Consider the following 22,840-nt stretch of genomic DNA (forward strand, 5'->3'; position numbering starts at 1 on the left):
TTAAATGACTTTAACAACATATTATTTATTCTTTTAAAACTATAATGCATGACAATTGTATGACCCCATTAGCAACTATGGAACATTTAAACAAACTAATAAAAAAAATAATTTGTTACACCACATGAGCATTTAAAATAAACTAGAGAATGCAAAAAAAATAAAAATTAAAATGTTGAAGAAGAAATTGTAAAGAGTGACAGCTCCTTAAATATACATCTTCCTATGCATTTGATATATGCTAAATATACCCTTATGCAAATCATCATCATCATGCGCATCATATGGCCAGGATATTGTAAACAAACTCTCTAAGCAAAAGCACATAAATAAGCACTAATCGTATTATCCTACTGTTTTCATAACAATAGTAAAATAATAATTGGTCACTGTAAAATTATTAACAGTTACAAAACAAGCCTGTTATTTTCTATAAGACTTGACTTTGATAATGTGCGCGCTTCTGACAGCACGAATACCATAATAAACAACGACACGATCGGCAGCTTTGTGCGTAAAAACGCAAACTCACTAAAGGGCGTAAATAACCCTCTCTAACTGATATAACCTAATCTAATGCAACACTCAGCAACTCAGTCGGCTTACATTATTTACAGCATGCAAAGCCTTCACATACCTTTAAATCAACCATATACCTTTTAATTATAAATCATCAACTTTATAATGACCCTTTTAATAATGAATCAACAATACAGGCATACGCTTTTGCAGTTAGACATCCAGATGCTATTAACTTCTTCGTGTTATTATTTTTCATTTGTAACGGCTATGATGTGGAAAATCTTTAGGTTTCACCTCAAAAAAAAAAAAAAAAAAAAAAAGTTGAAACACAAAAGCTCACCTCAAACAGCTGAGGTATCTCTCTACTGGAGAGGTATTCCTTCGCGTCGTTGGTGTTCATGTCTGTTTCGGGAGAACTATAGTATCGATGCCGTTGAGTTGAGTGTAGAATGTAGAATGTTGCAGGTTCACGAATCCGTGATGTCGTTGCGATCTTAAAGCATCCTCCAAGTTCCGACTAAACTAGGTGGACAAAGACAGCTTCGCTCTCAGTAAATCTTTGTGCATGTTACATGCTTGATCTAACCTCTTCTCTTAGTGTCTCACTTCAGTGTTTGAATCCGCCGACACAACGCGATACACCTGCGCGCCGCTGGAGAGAGAGAGAGACTCGTGTTCGGCCAGCTGATGCGCGCGTCCTGGCGACTGATACGCGTCTCACAGCAGAAACTGGAGCATGTTAGCCAGAGAAAAAATAAAACACACACTTGAAAAGTTTCGGTGGGTCTATTTACATTATTTAAACCATAAATGTAGTTTGAATACATCTTGAATTGTGTGGGCACACAATGTTTGCAAAACGTTTTCAAGCATATGCCTAGGCTATATATTTTTAATATGTTGCTTTAATTAATAATTAATGGTTTGATCATTAATATTTTACATAATATATGTTGTGTACAATATTTTAACATTTATCCAATCCACAATATGTCATATTATCTATTTCAATAAAATATAAATAATATATTTTTTTTATTTAAAAACGTTATGTGTGTGTGTGTGTGTGTGTGTGTGTGTGTGTGTGTGTGTGTGTGTGTGTGTATACATTCATCGCCATCGTCATGAGGGGGATGTTCTTATTTATATGATATAATTTCCTGATTGATGGTATTTTTTTCACATTACAGCAATATTTTGTGCGTGTTAGTAACATCAGACCCGCTTTAATTTGGCTTTATAGATAATTTCTGCTTATATATATATATATATATATATATATATATATATATATATATATATATATATATATATATATATATATATATGTGTGTGTATGTAGGCTATATGTATGTATGTATGTATGTATATATATAAATATATATATAGCCTATATATATATATATATATATATATATATATATATATATATATATATATATATATATATATATATATATATAATTTTTGACAGAATAATTTCTTAATGAATAACTTCATAGATAATTGAAAAAGATAAATAGATAAAGATAAATAATTGTCCTGAATTCAATGGCATGCACAATTATGTCATATCAACAAAACATGTCCTTTGCAGGGGTCAACAATGAATTTAATGATTCTCATGTTGGTGTGTTTCATATTTCATCAATGGGACTACATTATATTACACTCTGACATAATTTTCACAGTAAGTGTCACACAGGCACCAAATGTTCCATGATGGATTTTGACATTTTTAGCCTCCATCTGTCCTACAATCTCACTTAATCCATCGTCAGTGTTTATTTCTAGGTCAGTGTTTATTATGATAAACAGGTCCTATAAATATAGTATTGTGTAAATTGTGCAAGGTGCAATTCTCAAGCATCCATCATGTGAGATGAGATGAGATGACATGTTTAATCTGTTGTATAATCCTTGTTGCAATGCTCTTAAAAGCAGTTAGCTAATTGTGGGTAAATTGTGAAAAAAAAAATTAAATGAAAAATGAGTATGGTATAAACATTTTTCAATGCCCCATTTTTGCTTGATGCTTGCACACTATATTTGGTTGATAATTTGTATGCTATTTACATTAAACAAGACCAGGGACGTTGCTTAAATTTATGGGACATGGGACAAAAGCATGGGCAAAAGTCCTATGTGTCGGTCTCTTAGGCCTATTGAGTCCAAATAACTATAGGCTATAGCCAACCACAGATACAAAACAATATTTTGCAAATAGATATTTGCTATTTTATTTAAAAAAAAAAATAACAATTGTTATGATAACTGCACAGTGACATGGTGAACAAGCCAAACCTAAGTTTAAGTAAGAGCTGTTACTATATCATTTTTACATGACTGGAATGCTGTGTTGACCAATTAGCATGCACCGTTATCTGTTTTTATCAAAAGTAATGGTTTATCACTGAATATACTATATATGCATTAATATTCAGAATATTTATTATTTCTATCGTCATTAATAAAACGTAATGCATAATCATAAATTCATATGCATCTGCTTCTAAATATATGAGCAGAGGAATGACTTTTATTTCGGGAAAATGGGACTTTTAATCAAACCGGAAGTGAAGCGCTTCCTGGTTGCCGTTACAAATTTAGCCTGTCACTAAACCGGTGACGAACTAAAATGGATTATTACAATTTAATGGCAATATGTGCATGTATTCAATTGCTTGTTTTCATACCATATGTATACAGTAATCATGTTGAGGTAAGCGTCTTTATTAATAGCTGTTAAAAAGCGTTTCTCTTAGATGCATTGAACTGGCAGTAAAGCTTTCAGTAGTAATGTTCTCAGCTCAGCATTAAGGTTTCTCTTTTAACAGTCTTATTGCTGATTTGGTACACACACATACACACACACACACACACACACACACACACACACACACACACTGAGTTCAGTTGATATGAGAGCGTGCTTATGATGCCCAAACATACAGTACTGTCTAGGTAACAGTTAACGTTAGCTCTCTAGGTTTTGAAACACAGCCTGGGAGTTAAGCTACATTATGATGACCAGTTTGTTGTAAACAACACATCTCTGTGGGCATTTGGATTTGTTTAATCAGTCAACTATTTATGTCATTGTTTTGGCTCACAGTTTTCTGTTAAGATGACAACAACGCATAGACTTGTCTGTGTTTCTTTGTCATCTCAGGCACACTTTTGTAAAGCATTTTGAATGAACAAATGTAAAATATCATGCATGTTGTTCAGAAATGGTTGTCAAACATAATTCATTCCAATATATTGAGTTGACAGTGTTGTAATTCTCTCTGCAAGACAACATATCTTGTCATCTTCAAATGTAATATTTCAGTTCTTTCTTACATTGCACTTGACGTGTTCATAGAGCCTACCCATCCACATCCACACAAGTGCATCAATTTCACACAAAAATGGCCACAATATCAAATATATTCACAATCTAAATGTCAAACAATACCATTTTTTTTTACTGTAGATTCAGTGGGCTTATTTTAAACCTAACATCTTTTTGTGACATGCTTAAATGGGGTTCTCTGGTGAAAAAGAAGTGCGCTGCTTTATTATTCTGTATCGAATATGCATGTGTATTGTACTTCAAATCTTTAAAGCATATTGTTAAAAACTGTACGACTGTTTCTTAACACTCTTAACTACAACTTTTAAAAAGAAACATTTCAAGAAAAATGTTTGCTTCACACACAGACAGTAGATTTTAAATCACCACGTTTTAATAATGTTTTTTTAATGCTTTTTATTTGGATGTGTTTACTAAAATAATAATGAACATGTAAAGTACTTGACTATAACTTTAAATGTAGAGTGTTATTTGATTCGATAATACACTTTAACCATATTTCAAAGGCAACCGAACTTATAATGAAATTATATATTAAGATTAAGCCATACTTAAGTGGGTAAAACAAAAGCACTCAAATTAATTGCATTTATTATAAATTTAATCTATAATACAGTTTCATTTAATTGTAAATAACATGCATTTAATTGTCTGAAAACATTACACTCAGTTTGCACTTAAGTATGTTGTTTTAAAGTATATTATTTCCATAATAAGCCCTCTTAAAAACAAAAACAGAAAAAGTATGCTTAAGTATAGGCTACTTCTTTTGACAAGGATTTTGCTATATTTAAATTCTATCCCACTTGTTTTTTTGTTTTATTAATATATAAAGCGATGACTATTATGCTAGTTTTAGTTTTAACTCGTTTTAAAGCTTCTCCAGTTAAAAACCTGTAGCCTATATGATGTTTTACGTCACATGACCTTCTGATACAGCCAGCATTCAAAGTCAAGACGTGGCTAAAAAGGACACAGTCTCTACTTATGGCCTTAATTTGCTTTGCTTTTCTCCTTGTATTTACCTGAAAGAAAAATTTTCACATTTTTTACAGATTGATTAAATGAATAATGCAAGCTATTAGTCTGCATTAAGGAGACACAGTACATACATGTACAAACATACAAATACAAATAAAGTGAATTGAAATCAAATATTTCAAATGTACTTAATGTCTTAGAGTCTTGCTCATCTGTACACTATTAATTGTGTAATAATTTTATTTTCTGAATGTTGTTTAGACAAAAGCTGGACAGTTTTTCAGCAGTGGCCACACCAACAACTGGGCAGTCCTGGTAAGTTTGACTTTTGAGAATTTAGAATGATTCTTAATGAATAAATTCATAAATAGGCTACAATAGCCTATTCAAAGGCCTCATGACTTTTCCATTTGTTCGTGATTTACTGTATATGGAAAGTTAAACACTTTTAAAAAGGCTTTTTTTTTTATTCAAAATTATAAAATATTTTAGAACTTGGCTAGTAAAGTAGGTTATTCATAAAATGTATAAACATGCCCATCAAATTTACATAATTGTATTAATTTACATTTCAATTTTTTAATTTTAAAATCAGACTCCTCATATATCCAGGTGGGGTACATGAGGTACCCATCAAGACAGTGGGAACCCTAGCTCTTCTAAGAAAAAAAGGGGGAATTAAAATTGTTAGTCATAAATTGTGTAGTCAATTATTGTTAACTTAAACTAATCAAATTTGTTTTTAATGTAATTAAAATAAAGCTGAAAATAAATTAAATAGCCTATACATTTAGGCCTAACTAATTTAAATAAGTTTAAATTGAAGTTTAAAGTAATAAGATTACTAAAACTGAAATAAACATACATTGAAATTATATACAGTATATTTATGAAAACTGGTTTATTACATTATTGGTTAATGCTGTTTAACCATTGTTTTAGGCTGCTCTTATAGGTTTTGTGAAATATTGGTCATAGTTAACACAGGAATTCACTGCCCGTTAGCATTAAAGGGTATGAATAAATAAGAGCACATAATAGGGAAGACAAAAAAAGGGTAATTTACAGGTATAAAAGATTATTTGACATTGTATTTATTTAGAGTTACAACTTCACAACATGCTTTCGTAATTGCTGCTTCGTCTTCTAATCATGCTTATATGTCTAGGTCTGCACATCTAGATTCTGGTTTAATTATCGGCATGTGGCGAACACGCTGTCAGTATACAGGAGCGTAAAGAGACTGGGCATTCCAGACAGGTAAACTTCAGGTCATTTACTTCAATTAGGCTGTAAAGCGTCTTATCTGGACACAATTAAAAAAACGTAAACTGGCCTAGTTCGACCAATCCATTGTATATCAACTATTTTTCCCTTCTGGCATCCTCATTATTGTGACACATTATTTAAATTGACCTTTACCTACTGTTCCATTGCTTAATTTTGTGTTGTCCAGAGATAGCTGCATGTTTGCCCTTTTGTCACATTGAGGCAGTGATATTTGTGTCTCTAGCCGCTGTAAAAGTCTTCCTGTCCGCTCTGATTAGATGTGTTTGCTCTGCTTTCCCAGTCACATTGTGCTGATGCTAGCCGATGATATGGCCTGTAACTATAGAAACCCCAAACCAGCCACTGTGTTCAGTCATAAGAACATGGAGCTCAATGTGTATGGAGACGATGTGGAGGTGGATTACCGCGGATATGAGGTGAAGCTGCTCTTGCTTTAATATTGGATTTTGAAAGCTTGTCTTCAAAAGTTCTGCTAGCTGTTTCAGCACATAAAAATGTTTAATGAAAATAGTTCTAAACAAAGTCAAAGTAGAATAAACCATTGCACATTTCTGAGAAACACACAAGTGTTTTTGAGTTAATCAGTTGAGCGAATGATTCACTTATTGATATTGACTTGTCACCGGTCTGCCATAACAATATATGATCTGCACTGTCACTGTAAAATCCATATCGCTTGCCTTTTGTGACAGTTATTTCTTAGTTTAAAGGCATTTATTTTTGTTTTGCAGGTCACAGTAGAGAACTTTCTGCGAGTCCTGACAGGCCGTCTCCCCACCAGCACCCCTCGATCCAAACGTCTGCTATCAGACGACCGCAGCAACATTCTTATCTACCTGACAGGTCAGACCTGTCATTGCTGGCTGTTTTTTTATATTCCTTCTTTTTCCTGAATCTGTGACCCTCCTTTTTCACAGGTCATGGTGGAAACGGCTTCCTGAAGTTCCAGGACTCTGAGGAAATCAGCAACATGGAGCTGGCTGATGCATTTGAGCAGATGTGGCAAAAGAGGAGGTAATTATACAGTGGAAATGCAGTAACTCTCATATATTTGGCATGATTTCATCATTATATACTCTGTTTTTACCACACACAATTTCATTGACGTGGTCAGGCATGGTGTTGGCTCGTGGTGAAAGATCTTGGCTGATAATTGATAGGTTATAGGTTTGAATCCCACTATGGATCCATGATATCACTGTTATGCCCTTAATTGAGCCACTAGGTTGTTCCAGGGACACTGCCACTACAATGAGTGTTTGAAAAAATTATTTGGATTAAATGTGCATTGAAACTAAATTAGTAAGACAAATGAACAAATTACAACCACCAACACCAATACGCTAAAATACTACAGTTAGTTCCAGTCTTTGAATTTGATTAGCCGAGTGTACGTGTACATTCTATGACATCCTCAGACCTCAGTCATATGATGAAAAGGCATCATGCCTCAGACTAAAAGGCTTCAGCCATTGGACGAAATAGCATCGCGCCTCAGACTGAAAGGCTTCAGGTCTCTGGAAAAACAACGTCAGTGTCAGGTTTCGTACAATTAGGCATCAGACGAAACAGCCTATAAATGCATCGGACGAAACAGCTTCTGACAAAATGGCATCAGACAAAATGCATCGGACGAAACGGACTCAGACAAAATGCATCGGACGAAACGGACTCAGACAAAATGCATTGGACAAAATGCATCAGACGAAACAGACTCAGACAAAATGGCATCAGACATAAAGGCATCAGACGAAACGGGCTCAGACAAAATGCATCAGACAAAATGCATCAGACGAAACGGACTCAGACAAAATGCATCAGACGAAACGGACTCAGATGAAACGGACTCAGACAAAATGGCATCAGACATAAAGGCATCAGACGAAACGGGCTCAGACAAAATGCATCAGACGAAACGGACTCAGACAAAATGGCATCAGACATAAAGGCATCAGACGAAACGGGCTCAGACAAAATGCATCAGACGAAACGGACTCAGACGAAACGGACTCAGACAAAATGGCATCAGACATAAAGGCATCAGACGAAACGGGCTCAGACAAAATGCATCAGACGAAACGGACTCAGACAAAATGGCATCAGACGAAACGGACTCAGACAAAATGGCATCAGACGAAACGGGCTCAGACAAAATGCATTGGACAAAATGCATCAGACGAAACGGACTCAGACAAAATGGCATCAGACTTAAAGGCATCAGACGAAACGGGCTCAGACAAAATGCATCAGACAAAATGCATCAGACGAAACGGACTCAGACAAAATGCATCAGACGAAACGGACTCAGACGAAACGGACTCAGGCAAAATGGCATCAGACATAAAGGCATCAGACGAAACGGGCTCAGACAAAATGCATCAGACGAAACGGACTCAGACAAAATGGCATCAGACAAAGGCATCAGACGAAACGGGCTCAGACAAAATGGCATCAGACGAAACGGACTCAGACAAAATGGCATCAGACGAAACGGGCTCAGACAAAATGCATCGGACGAAACGGACTCAGACAAAATGCATTGGACAAAATGCATCAGACGAAACGGACTCAGACAAAATGGCATCAGACGAAACGGGCTCAGACAAAATGCATCAGACGAAACGGGCTCAGACAAAATGCATCAGACGAAACGGACTCAGACAAAATGGCATCAGACATAAAGGCATCGGACGAAACGGGCTCAGACAAAATGCATCAGACGAAACGGACTCAGACAAAATGGCATCAGACGAAACGGGCTCAGACAAAATGCATCGGACGAAACGGACTCAGACAAAATGCATTGGACAAAATGCATCAGACGAAACGGACTCAGACAAAATGGCATCAGACTTAAAGGCATCAGACAAAATGGCATCAGACATAAAGGCATCAGACGAAACGGGCTCAGACAAAATGCATCAGACGAAACGGACTCAGACAAAATGGCATCAGACATAAAGGCATCAGACGAAACGGGCTCAGACAAAATGCATCAGACGAAACGGACTCAGACAAAATGGCATCAGACATAAAGGCATCAGACGAAACGGGCTCAGACAAAATGCATCAGACGAAACGGACTCAGACAAAATGGCATCAGACGAAACGGGCTCAGACAAAATGCATCGGACGAAACGGACTCAGACAAAATGCATTGGACAAAATGCATCAGACGAAACGGACTCAGACAAAATGGCATCAGACTTAAAGGCATCAGACGAAACGGGCTCAGACAAAATGCATCGGACAAAACGGATTTAGACAAAATGGCATCAGACATAAAGGCATCTGGCAAAACGGGCTCAGACAAAATGCATCGGAAGAAATGTTACATAAAAGGGGTAAGCAACATAAAAGGACACGTGAAGCAAAGTGCACTTTAAACATTTATTATAAGGCTAATTAACGAATGCACAAACCCACATATCTCATTCAACAACTCTCAACAGATGAAAATAACACTTAAACTATACTAAAATCAAAATACACTTAACAGAGACTAACAAATAGATCAACAAAACATCAATTAGAACACAACTTGTCTTCAACGGCTGGCCGGGATTCACCGCTGCGTGCCTCATTCTGTTTCACACTCTTCTTATATACTCAGCAGGAGCCATTAGAGCAATGGGGCACAGGTGCGCAGGGGCGGAGCCTAACGCTCAGAAGAGAAAGAAACTAATCAGAGCACAGAAACAGATAGGCTAAATGTGTGTATTATGATTATCCTCCTTACCTGAAGGAATATTTAATTCCATATAGACCCAGCTATAGATTGAGACACACTGAATATCCCTCCTTCACTGTGCCAAACATATTCAAAGAGAGTGGTAGACGTGCCTTTAAATTTAAAGCCCCTTCAGACTGGAATAGCCTGCCTGAGTCTCTAAGATCTGTCACTTCCTCGTGTTCCTTCAAAATATCGCTCTTTACTTACTTGCAAGCAAACTGTTGCTGTAAATGTTTTCCTCATGTGTGACTGGACTTTTGTTTTATATACCTAAATATGCAGGATACTTTTTGTATGGGTGTAGGTGTGCGTATGTATACTAGTCTATGTATGTACAGTGCAATGCATAAGTACACCCATGATAAAGTTGACTAAAAAGAGGAATAAAAAATCATATTTTGGAAATTGAACTTAACGCCTTAGTTTAAAAAATTAGGAAAAATCCAACCTTTTAGGACACCAATTTTCTTTGTGAATGAATAAGGTATCGTAAATAAATAAATGTTCTTCCTTAAAATACATGGTGCATAAGTGTGTACACCCCTATGTTAAATTCCCATAGAGGCAGGCAGATTTTTATTTTTAAGTATTTTTTTTTATTAATTTTTAGGATACTATGCATCCTGATAAAGTTCCCTTGGCCTTTGGAATTAAAATAGCCCCACATCATCACATAGCATTCACCATACCTAGAGATTGGCATGGTTTTATTTCAGTTAGCCTAAAAGCTAGTTTGATTTGCATTGAGAGATGATCTTATGGAAAGTACCCCATGCCAATCTCTAGGTATGGTGAAGGCTATGTGATGATGTGGGGCCATTGTAATTCCAAAGGCCAAGGGAACTTTATCAGGATGCATAGTATCCTAAAAATTAATAAAAACAAAATACTTAAAAATAAAAATCTGCCTGCCTCTATGGGAATTTAACATAGGGGTGTACACACTTATGCACCATGTATTTTAAGGAAGAACATTTATTTATTTACAATACATTATTCATTCACAAAGAAAATTGGTGTCCTAAAAGGTTGGATTTTTCCTAATTTTTTAAATTAAGGCATTAAGTTCAATTTCCAAAATATGATTTTTTATTCCTCTTTTTAGTCAACTTTAGCATGGGTGTATTAACTTATGCATTGCACTGTATATATGTATGTATATACATATGTGTATGTAAGGGCTAAATGTTGTCATGCCTCTTAATACTGCAATATGTTTTATACATGGATTTGTTTTCAATAAGGAGTCGGTGGGCCGGGTGGGGCGGGCGATGCGGGATGAGGGAGAGCTTTAGTGAGTGTGAATGTATATGTGCTGTATTATCTTTATCTTTGTTTCGAGGACCCCCTCGAAAACGAGATGCTTCATCTCAAGGGGTTATCCTCCTAACAATAAATAAATAAATTTCAAGTAGATATGCACACTCATAAGGTATGAGTGTATTAAATACAAATACAACAATCATAAGGCTTAGGCCGTAACACTCAGACAAAATAGCATCAGACAAAATGCATCGGACGAAACGGACTCAGACAAAAAGGCATCAGACGTAAAGGCATCTGTTAAAACGGAGTCAGGTGGAAGCAAGTGTGAAAGTTTTGAATTGCCCCGCCTCAATGTGACGTCACATGCTTGTGGTTCTCAGCAGTGTGGCCGGCGTCTGGATGTTCACTAACAGTATGTTGCTGCAAAGGTATTTCCAACATTGTTTTACCCCTAAGCGAAGAACAAAAATTAACTTTGCAGTGAATATATCGGGGCCTTGAGTCCGTTTCGCCCGATGCCTTTTTGTCTAAGGCCATTTCGTGCGATGCCTAACTGTACGAGACTTGACTCCTGACGTTGTTTTTCCTGAGATCTGAAGCCTTTCAGTCTGAGGCATGATGCCTTTTCGTTATATATGACTGAGGTCTGAGGATGTCCTAGAATGTACACCATACGAGCGGCATTCGAGGAGTGCTGATGTAACAGTCCAACACTGTTTCTAGCACTCTGCTTGTCTATGCGTGTGCATTCCTGACGTGATCTCTGTCTGCATTAGTGATGGTTGTCATTCAGTGGATCTTTGCAGGTTACATTGTTGCAATGACTTTATAATTCTTCACGAGCAAGTCATTGAATATTTTTTGTTTACTTTGTTTAAAAATAAATATTTAGCATCTAGCCCCCCACCCCCCCCCCCATCCTCATGTTAAAAATCACTGTCACATATATTTAAAAAATGGGGGTTTGCATCTTTGACACCTTTTACTCCCAAGTTAGTTTGCATTCCTGATTAATTCAGGAATAAAACCACTTACTATCTTTATGATTAAGTCCATTGAAGCATTCACACAACTGATTCATTCATAACCACTGATTTATTCAGTAACGACACTAAATGTTTGATTCTGCTTTGGTTTTATTTGGAACTATTTTTGTTGGTTGAGGAAAAATAAAGTAATTAGCAATACTGTGTCTAAAATGCAAGTTACTCAATACAACCGTTCATTGAATGCGTATTAAACCATTGTATAAAAGCACACTTCCAGTCATATCATCAAATACTTGTTCAGCTTAATCATTGTGTAAATGCTGCGTTTGAGAGCAAATTACAGTAATTGACCAAAACAAACCCAAAGTGCCATCAAAGCGCAACACGAAACATGCATTCTAGTCTTCATTGTGCAGCTCATACACACAGTATTGATGTACATGGCTGAAGCGCTGCAGCTGCCTAACATATTAATTGTGTGTTATAAATGCTCTAATAGGCTGTTTAGGTTCCAGCGCTGTGTAAATATTGTAGGCTGGTGTGAGGTGCAATGAGAGCTTCCTCTCTTCCCATAGAGCACAGGATGTTTTGTGCCTGTCAGTGTAATAATTGCAGGCTTGATCCAATAAATTAGTGAAGCCCCCTTTTGTGCTTCATTGCTCCCCCATTACATCTCAGGTTCATGCCATTCCAAGCCGTCTCATTATCTCGTGTTCGCTCATCTGAGATGGCCTGAAGTGGTTTCTAATTTTTATTATATATGCATTTATTTGTGAATGGAGCAGTAATGGGCGCTGGGTTCTTGGTTACCGTGGCGACGGCTTGTAGAGAGTGCTGTGTTGGTTGTACAGATTTGAGCCCAGTGCTGCAGGTCATATCTGGCTCTTATTACTTCACAACCAGCTTTAATTACAAATGAGATTAGACCGCAGCATTATACATGGAAAGTGGTTTAAAGCTGACGACTAAGAATCGCCTGGCTCTAAAACGGACTTCTTTCTTTGCAGGTACAACGAGTTGTTGTTCATCATAGACACGTGCCAGGGAGCCTCCATGTATGAGAGGTTTTACTCGCCGAACCTCATGGCTCTGGCCAGCAGTCAAGTGGGAGAGGACTCGCTCTCAGTGAGTCAAACCTGAGGAACACCTGAAATTAGCTGTGTTATAGCTGTTGAATGACCTTTAAAAAACATTTACATGAAAATTATAGACAGAAAGGGTTTTGGGGATTAAATGGATAGGAAATCACAGGGATTCGGGATGTGATGAGGTTTGGGATCAAACATACACCTCTTAAACAAGCACCAAGGTGTGTCCCTATAACGTGTGCTAACTGCTAGATCACATTTTGTGATTTAATTTGTTCGAATACAGTTCAAAAGTTTGGGGTCAGACAGAAAGTTTTTTTTTTTTTTTTACGAAATTAATCCTATTCAATACCGCAAGGATGCGTTAAATTAATCACAAATGACAGTAAAGACATGTATGATGTAACAGAATTTCTATTAATTTCAAATAAATGCTGTTCTTTTGAACTTTGTATTCATTAAAGAATCCTGAAAAAAATGCATCACTGTTTCCACAAAATTATATTTTTTAAATTACATTTAAATTAAATTAAGTTTTTAAATTACATATTCAAATATAAAACAGAAAACAGTTATTTTAAATGGCAATAATAATAAAAACGGACAAATAAATATATACTTGGTGAGAATAAGATACTTTTTTCAGAAACATTAAAAAAATCTTACTGACTCCAAACTTTCGAACGGTAGTGTGTCTGAAAATTTGCCTCAGACCAACTACATGAGCAATGGTAATCTTTTTAAAGAAATTATTGACGAAAAATGATTGCTTTGTCTTCTATAGCACTTTATTTTACAGTCCTGCTCCAAATGTACATGAGGTGTATTACAGTGATTTTACACTAACTGGGTAATAACTGGGTACTAACCTTGAGCCTACTCCTAAACCTAACCTTAAAGGGTCGGGTGACTCGGGTCAGAGGTCACTCTTCCACCGGAACTAGACTCACGTACGGCCGTTACCGGAAGCCAGTGATTGTAGTTTATAAAGTTTTAAATATGGATTCTTTTCCATGTGTATTAACCCCCGGGAACCGTATGGATTACTTTTATGATGGATGGATTCGCTTTTTGGAGCTTTAAAAATTCTGGCTCTATTCACTCCTATTATAAAGCTGGGAAGAGCCAGGATATTTTTTAATATAAGATTGCGTTTGGCTGAAAGAAGAAAATCATATACACCTAGGATGGCTTGAGGGTGAGTAAATTATGGGATAGTTAGAATTTTTGGGTGAACAAACCCTTTAACCCCTATAGTTACCTTATATTACCCAGTATTTTCTTAGGTTAAGGTCACCTTAAGTACACACACTGTAAAATAAAGTGCAACCATTTTGACATTATCTGACTAAATGTATTGAATATAACATGACAAAATATTGAGAAAATTGATTGCAAACATTTTACACTTTTGTTTTATCTAGTCACATTGGACTTGTGTGTGAACAGACTGCAAAACACACTAGACTAGATTCTACATCTGTGCAACATGACTCTCTAAAAATCCCTGAACATGAATAACTAAAATAAGTTTTAAATTATTAAAGAAGTATAAAAGATTGGGATTGGTTCACCTGTATTGTTCTGTCCTTACAGCATCAGCCAGATTTGGCAATAGGGGTCCACTTGATGGACAAGTACACCTTCTACTTACTGGAGTTCCTGGAGGAAGTCCACCCTGCTAGCCAAGCCAACATGAATGATCTGGTAAGTGTCTGTGTGCATGTGTGTTTTGTGTTGGTGCCCGTTTATAATTCCAGGCAAATAATATGGAGAATGCAGATGCTTTGCAGATAGTTGGAAAGTAGTTGTAAAATCTTACAGGAGCATTTCCCATATCCACAGCTGGTAGAAATTGAACTTAAAGGTCCCGTTCTTCGTGATCCCATGTTTCAAACTTTAGTTAGTGTGTAATGTTGTTGTTAGAATATAAATAATATCTGTAAAATTATAAAGCTCAAAGTTCAATGCCAAGCGAGATATTTTATTTAACAGAAGTCGCCTACATCGAACGGCCCGTTTGGACTACATCCCTCTACTTCCTTCTTTAATGACGTCAGTACAACAGTTTTTTGACTAACCTCCGCCCACAGGAATGCTCCCTCAACTCTACCGAAATTCGTTTATGTACTTGCGCACTTCTTATAACTTACTGTGTTTACTCAGCTCTTACGGTGATTTTCTGAAGTAAAACTGATGCTTCATCTTTTGTGTGATGTACAATAAACTTTATTAAACTCATCAGTATATGTTTTGATCATCATTCGGACCTGGTCCGAAACAGCAGACTTGTAGGCTATTAATAATGGATACATATAAGCAGATGACAAATACGTTATAATAACCGTAATTAAACTACTAGACTATACCTGTTTCATCTCTATACAGCACTCTGACTCTGTAGGCATTATACTCGAAATGAACACCGTTACGGAGAGTTTCTGATATTATCATCATTCCGTGAGATGAAATTGTCCTGAGAGACTGTGCGCGAGCTCATGAAGCTCCGCCCCCCTGGGTCGTCCAGCAGCAGCTTATTTACATTTAAAGGGCACACACTAAAAAAATGACAATTTAAACATGCTGTAAAAAATTATCTGTTGGGTATTTTGAGCTGAAACTTCACATACACACTCTGGGGACATCAGAGACTTATTTTACATCTTGTGAAAAGGGGCATAATACGGGACCTTTAAAAAGCGGTGGTCACAAAGACGCCCTGTCACCTCAGATGAAAAGAACGGCCTTGGGGACCACAAGTCTCATAACGCACCACTTTAAACAGAGTGACTAACACAGGCGTAGGTCAAACTGCTTTGAAACAGTCAGGAGGGAGACCTTTTCTCTGAAGGCCTGGGCGAGCTTTAGTTTCTCTCCCCTTCATCTGAGTGGTTGGAGTCCCACCAACTCCCACAATCCATTTTAATCTCTCCTGCCCTCCACATCCGCTCTGCTTGGCACAGTGCTTCCCAGATCAAACAGGTCCAACAACAGCCTCTTTTCTGGTTGCTTTTTTGTTCCCTGTGCTCTCCTGACTCTTTCTCTCTCTCTCTCTCTCCCCATTCTACTGCATTAGTAGCGATATTATTGATTTCCCGTGGGAGAAAGAGAGAGGTTTTAATGTTGATAGAAAAGGGCCACTTGATCTTTCATGAATGATCTTTCACATGAATGATCTCTTTCACTCTCATCATCAGAAAGATTGCAGAATGTCTTTCTGGCTGTCACTGTGCACTGGGAGTTGGGATAGAAAATAATGCAGTTCGTTTAAATCAGATTAATTTGGCTTAATTCAAGTATGCACTTGAAACTTGTTTCTGAACTGGATGTTCAGAGAAATTACATTTTGGAATCATTAAGAGTCATGTCAAGTTTGATTTATTTGATTTTATTCATCCTTAGCTTTTTTTGGGGCAGTCGTGGCCTAATGGTTAGAGAGTCAGACTGGTCACCCGAAGGTTGCGGGTCTGGCAGGAAGTGACTGAGGTGACCTTGAGAAAGGTACCTAACCCCCCCATTTGCTCTCCAGGTGCCGCAGCAAATGACTGTCCACTGCTCCGTGTGTGTGTGTGTGTGTTCACTACTCACTGTTCCTAATGTGTGTGCACTAATTTGGATGGGTTAAATGCAGAGGACAAATTCCAAGTATGGGTCCACATGGGTTGCATGTGTGTGTATTTATAAAATAATTATACACAGTACACACACATATATTATGTGCAAACAAACTTTTATTTTGGATGCGACTAATCGTGATTAATCGTTTCACAGCCATAGACGAATTATCACAATTTCTGTCTGAACGCCGATGTTTTAATTTATAGCTGCACTTTCTCTTTCGATTGACAAAACTATTGTTGGCCTTTTTGTTGATTAGCCCAAGCGCTGCTGCTTATGAATTTCACAAGCTTATTTATTGTGAGATTCATTCTTGTTGTGTTTGGTAAACTGAATTAAATGACTCTGATTAGGTAGGCCTGGATCATGTTAAAGCAGTTTTCAGTGATGCAGTCGCTATGGTTAGCTGATATGCCTCTGCACATATTCTTATAAAACAACTTCGTCCACATCATTGGTCTTATTGTGCATTATTCATAAGTGCATATGTGCAGAAAAAATGCCTCCATTTCCCAGTCAGAAACTCGATTCCCAGCTGGTCAAAATTTCCATCCTCTCCACAATCAACTGCAAACCCGCATTCAGGGTCTGGCTCCATTCTGATTCGGAAAGTCAGACATTATTGAATCTCATTGAATATTCAGTTTCACATTGTGGAAACAAAATGTATTGTGAATGCAATTTAATGTCTCCTTGAAATGTGAGTCCCCCCCCAACACACACACACACACATACACACACACACACACACACACACACACACACACACACACACACACACACACACACACACACACACACACACACACACACACACACACACACACACACACACACACACACACACACACACACACACACACACACACACACACACCTCATTCCAGCTGGACAGGATTGGGTCTTAAATTATTTCATCCTGAGGTCACACTAAAAAGGATGATTTAGAGTTTAGAGTTTATAATGGATTAAGAGTAAAAGTCCCAAATTGCAATGTATTAAATGTTTAGATAATGGCTTCATCATTTAGGATGGAATCTGCACAGGGTAAAAACTTTTTTTTTTACATGAAAATAACCTCCATTAATGATCAGCTCAGTTTTAACAACTGTTAGGGCCGGTCCACACAAAACGCGTTTTTGCTGTTAAAATCGTGAGACGCTGTTCAATGGAGCGAAAAAATGTGCAAGGTCTAGAGACACGTTTTTAAAAGTTGAGCTTCTTTTAACTTGAGCGGCGCGTTTTTTTAACATTGTCGTGCGTGAGACGCTGCAAAAGCCGCGAGACCAAAGCACAACGATTAAAGACGTCTGTCTAGCGCGTGTTTACATTGAAAAACTATGGAAAAGTAGCGCAGTGGAGTAGCGCAGTGGAATGGAAAAATGCGTTCTGTGTGAACGGCCCCTTGCTAGTTACATTTTCATGGCCGTGTTTGATCTACAAGCACGTTATTATACATTTTCCGTCTTTTTTAAATTAGAATTCACAAGAGCACATATTAATGACACTTTCCTGCACCCCATTGCTGGATGTGCGGGAACAGATGTTATTTAAATGGTAATTTTTGTTCTTTTCCTTTGTATTCATTTCTGACAGCTTCTAATAAACTGCAAAAATCATTTGGGAATGAATGCTCTCTTAGAACTTGGCAACCCGTAATTAATCTCTTTGTTCGTGTTTCTCAGTCTCGTTTGACTGATAGTGTTGTGTTTGTTTCAGTTTAAGGTGTGCCCGCAGAGTCAGTGTGTGTCCACTCCAGGCCACCGTACTGACCTGTTCCAGAGAGATCCGGGGAGTGTCCTCATCACTGACTTTTTCGGAAGTGTTCGTAAAGTGGAGATCACCAAGGACACTATCGATCTGACGTCCCCTTTAGAAACCCCAATGCAGAAGTAAGTGGAACACAGTCGTTAGTCTCTAAATTATCTTGAGGATAACTGTTTCCTGGAAAAATGCAGTGGATCTACTGTAGCAAATTGAGTAAATTAGCCCATTCAGTGTTGGCTTTTTTGAGACACAATGTACGCTTATATAATGTAGTTGGCTTAAACTGACTTTATAGTCATTGAAAGCCAATTTGTGGTATAATGTGTGTGGCCATGAGGATCATGTCTGTGCATTTAAGTGACAGACTAGGACTTGCATAGACTAGTCGACACTGTCGGAAGCCATTGAGTGTTCAAGTGCGCAGTTACCATAACTTCACATGTTGACGCGCTTGTTTTTGGGTGGTAATGTGAGGGTATCTGCAGGTCAAAGTAATGGGCGTGCCAAAAGGTCTTTACAATTGGTCGCGAAAGCTAGTAACAGTGAATATGTGAGTACATGGATTTAGTCTTATTCTATTATAAACTATTTTGAACTGGTTGAGTGAAGTGATATGAGCACAGATCTGTTATTGTTTTTATGTTGTATAATACGTCTAGGCTAACTTTTAAAATGAGTTTTATTCATGTATGCACATATTGTTCAACGTTAAAGGGTTCATGATTTGAGAAAATCAAATTTTCCTTAATCTTTTGATATGTAAGAAGTCATTGTTCTATAAAAACATCCTGTAACTCAAAACTTCCTTGTTAGTCCAAAAACTTTTATTGAAACCAAGCTCCGAAAACGGCTCGTTTCGGATTTAGTCACATTATGACGTAATAGTGCGACGAAAGACCGCCTCTGCAGAATCAGATCAACGCCCACTTTTACGACATCACATCTTTGGCCCCGCCCACTGGTGCGTTAGTGAGATGAGAGTGAGAGAAGAGAGATACAGAATTACTGGACTGAAAATAACATTACCTTTTTAATGCTAGGAAAGCTATTTATTTATTTTCAGCTATGTGAAACAGTCATTGATTTTTTTCCCTTTCCCTTCTACTCTATGCTGCTCTGTTCCGGAATTACACACACACACACACACACACACACACACATTGAATGTTTTGATTTTCATAAGTTAAATCGCTTATACTGTAGTGAGAATTAATTATATTCAGATTTTTATATTAATTATATAATTATATTACACACTTCAGCTTTGATATTTATTTATTTTCTTCGGTTCGGCATAATAATTAAAGTGTTTTAAATGAGTTTTTAGTGGTTCGAACGGCAGTCCTAATTAAGCCATTTTGAATGTTCCAGAGCAAACGGTCTCATTTAATGAAACATTAGATACATTGTGGCTGTTAACAACTTTGTTAGTGATATTGATTCTTCTAATGACCCAATAATGAATTTGCATACTGCGGTCACCATGGTTACTGTGAAATCTGCCAAATCAGGTCACAAAGGTTTCCAGTATGATAAATATGACTGTGCTGTGGTTTTTAATTTACTTCCAATAACAATAAGACTTCAGTAGTAGTTTAATATACGATTTGAACAGTGCTTATAAATATAGTCATTTTTTCTCAGTTGTTTGAACATTAAAGTCCATTTTATCAGCCAAAAATGCTAAATATAGTAATTTTCTTATATAAAGAGCCATTACTCAAACTATAGACAATCTGTTAAACCTTTTTAAAACTCAATTTCAGCATTTTACGTCATGTTTTGCATGTGCTCGTTTAGAAAGCATAGCATTCAAAAATAATCACTATTATCATGTCGCACGTCCTGATTTTGCTGAGTTAGACGCGTTCCTGGGGCAACTAACATTCCTGTCCGAAAATGCAGTCCAAAACCTAACCTTACCCATAACTTATTCCTAAAATCAGAGGGAAATGATAGGTGGATAACACTGATGTAGAAGCACCTATAACTTGAAGTAAGTCTAACTTGACATAAACTGTAAACTTGTCCCTTAAATCTGATTGGTTGATTGGAATGTTGGTCCAGGAACATGTAGTACTTGGTGAAAACAGGTTCTGCCATCATGTCCTCTCAGCCTAAACCCGAGCATAATCATTCAGACGGCATTCAGAACCTCACTGTGAATACAGTTGCCACAAATGGGTCCAAACAAAGTGCTGGAATGAGAGGAAATGTACAAGAGGGTGGAGGCCATTGAGGACATCAGTCTTAGAAGAGATCTGCGCTGCTGCAGTTGACCTTTTCCAAGGCGAGCTGGAAGGAATATAAAATATGAATATGTGCAGGAATACGAGCACCTAAATTGCTGAATCAGAATAATTTTTTTTTTTTTTTTTTTTTTTTTTTTTTAAACATTCGTCTTACAAAAGATATTTCTCTTACTGGTGTTGGTTCAATATTTGGGTAATTTTTGTTTTGTTTTTTAATTTTTGTAGTTTTCATGTAACATGCAGTACTTTCAGGACTTTATATATATTATTATTATTATTATTATTATTATTATTATTTTAATTATGTGTTTTCATTCATGTCCAAACCCATAGTCCTTTCTAGTACTGAAGTTTTTTTTTTTTTTTATTATGCCCCTTTTTCCCCCAAAAAAGCACAAACATAATACTTATGACAATAATAATAATACTAATAATAGCACAAAAACTTTAAATAATAGCTCATAAAACTTTTAAGAAATGATTTAATTTGACTTGCTTTGATGTTTATAAATATACCTAAAAAGTCTGAATTAAATTGAGGAAAATATATTTTAAAGAGAGTGTATAATTTTGAGCTTTGTAGTTTTGGTTTTGATTTTGATCGTGTGGTTATAGTTTCAGGAAAAGTGTCTGAGTAGTAGAATAAACGTGCATGTTAATAGCATTTGCAGGCATTGTGTTTTGAAACATGTTGGCCACAAGATGGCAGTAGCATTTCTTGGTTTACTAATCCAAAAAGAAAAAGAAAATCGGATTTTTTCTCTGCTGTCAAACTAATCTGTAATGCTGTCTATGTGTGGATGAGATTAGATAAACATATATTAGATTCCACAGCATCATAGTAAAGTGAGTTAACTTTATCCGTAGCTCTATTGGAATAGCAACAGCACGTATGATTAAAATCACTTTGCATTTTGACCTAAATCTGAATACAGCACATTGTTGTGCTTTTGACCAGAAAGCCTGTTTGCATAATTATTTCATTATTCATTATATCAGTTCACAAACAGATTATGTAAACATAATTGCACATTTTTTTCTAATCTTCAAAGATATTTTATATCTAATTAGTATATAAAAGCTAATTTAGCTAAATCGTTCAGGTCTTCCATGTCTCTATTATTATTTTTGGTTACTGTAAAAACAACATTATTACTGTTTGAAACCCAGGTTGGACTGACCTATGGATAAAATGACTATGACTAGAGTGAACAGAAACTGAGAATTCAATGAATGACATTATCATATGATGAATAAATAATTGATGAATACCGGTAATAAGTAAATAATATATGAGATCAATCACCTTGTTCCACTGAAATGTAGCAGAACACTGATGATTTTCACCAGGAGTCGTGTGAATTGTCCTTTCTCTGGTGTTTTACATTCAACATTGATAACTGTATTACATAGATGTGTAAGCAGTATGATGATCACACTACTAGAGTCATAAGTTTGGGGTCAGTTACATTTTTTTTTTTTAAAGGAATTAATACGTTTTTATTTGGCATACTTTTACATCTATCTATCTATCTATCTATCTATCTATCTATCTATCTATCTATCTATCTATCTATCTATCTATCTATCTATCTATCTATCTATCTATCTATCTATCTATCTATCTATCTAATCTATCTATCTATCTATCTATCTATCTATCTATCTATCTATCTATCTATCTATCTATCTATCTATCTATCTATCTATCTATCTATCTATCTATCTATCTATCTATCTATCTATCTATCTATCTATCTATCTATCTATCTATCTATCTATCTATCTATCTATCTATCTATCTATCTATCTATCTATCTATCTATCTATCTATCTATCTATCTATCTATCTATCTATCTATCTATCTATCTATCTATCTATCTATCTATCTATCTATCTATCTATCTATCTATCTATCTATCTATCTATCTATCTATCTATCTATCTATCTATCTATCTATCTATCTATCTATCT

At 36.3% G+C, this 22,840-nt stretch overlaps 2 protein-coding genes across 4 annotated transcripts in view; one reads left to right on the forward strand and one right to left on the reverse strand.

Annotated features, from left to right (window-relative positions):
• The window catches only part of ak5 (adenylate kinase 5), a 132,289-nt gene extending 131,053 nt beyond the window's left edge, over positions 1-1,236 (reverse strand). The window contains exon 1 of the mRNA XM_081375347.1: positions 863-1,236. Within this exon, the coding sequence (XP_081231473.1) occupies positions 863-922 (60 nt within the window). The 5' untranslated portion in view covers positions 923-1,236. The remainder of the gene's footprint in view (positions 1-862) is intronic.
• A 1,832-nt stretch (positions 1,237-3,068) lies between these two features.
• pigk (phosphatidylinositol glycan anchor biosynthesis, class K) overlaps positions 3,069-22,840 on the forward strand; it is a 50,191-nt gene continuing 30,419 nt past the window's right edge. For 2 of the 3 annotated variants that reach the window (XR_014030724.1, XR_014030725.1), the window contains exons 1-9: positions 3,090-3,244; positions 5,123-5,176; positions 6,030-6,121; positions 6,432-6,567; positions 6,883-6,994; positions 7,069-7,165; positions 13,147-13,264; positions 14,824-14,934; positions 18,565-18,737. Coding sequence is in view for 1 of the 3 variants with exons in the window: in XM_081373860.1 (XP_081229986.1) it covers positions 3,161-3,244; positions 5,123-5,176; positions 6,030-6,121; positions 6,432-6,567; positions 6,883-6,994; positions 7,069-7,165; positions 13,147-13,264; positions 14,824-14,934; positions 18,565-18,737 (977 nt within the window). In the remaining 2 variants the exon portion in view is untranslated. Of the gene's footprint in view, positions 3,245-5,122; positions 5,177-6,029; positions 6,122-6,431; positions 6,568-6,882; positions 6,995-7,068; positions 7,166-13,146; positions 13,265-14,823; positions 14,935-18,564; positions 18,738-22,840 lie in introns of all 3 variants that reach the window. The other variant, XM_081373860.1, reaches the window with a different exon arrangement.

This window comes from Scardinius erythrophthalmus (assembly GCF_964197995.2).
Source record: "Scardinius erythrophthalmus genome assembly, chromosome: 9".
Classification (NCBI taxonomy): Eukaryota; Metazoa; Chordata; class Actinopteri; order Cypriniformes; family Leuciscidae; genus Scardinius; species Scardinius erythrophthalmus.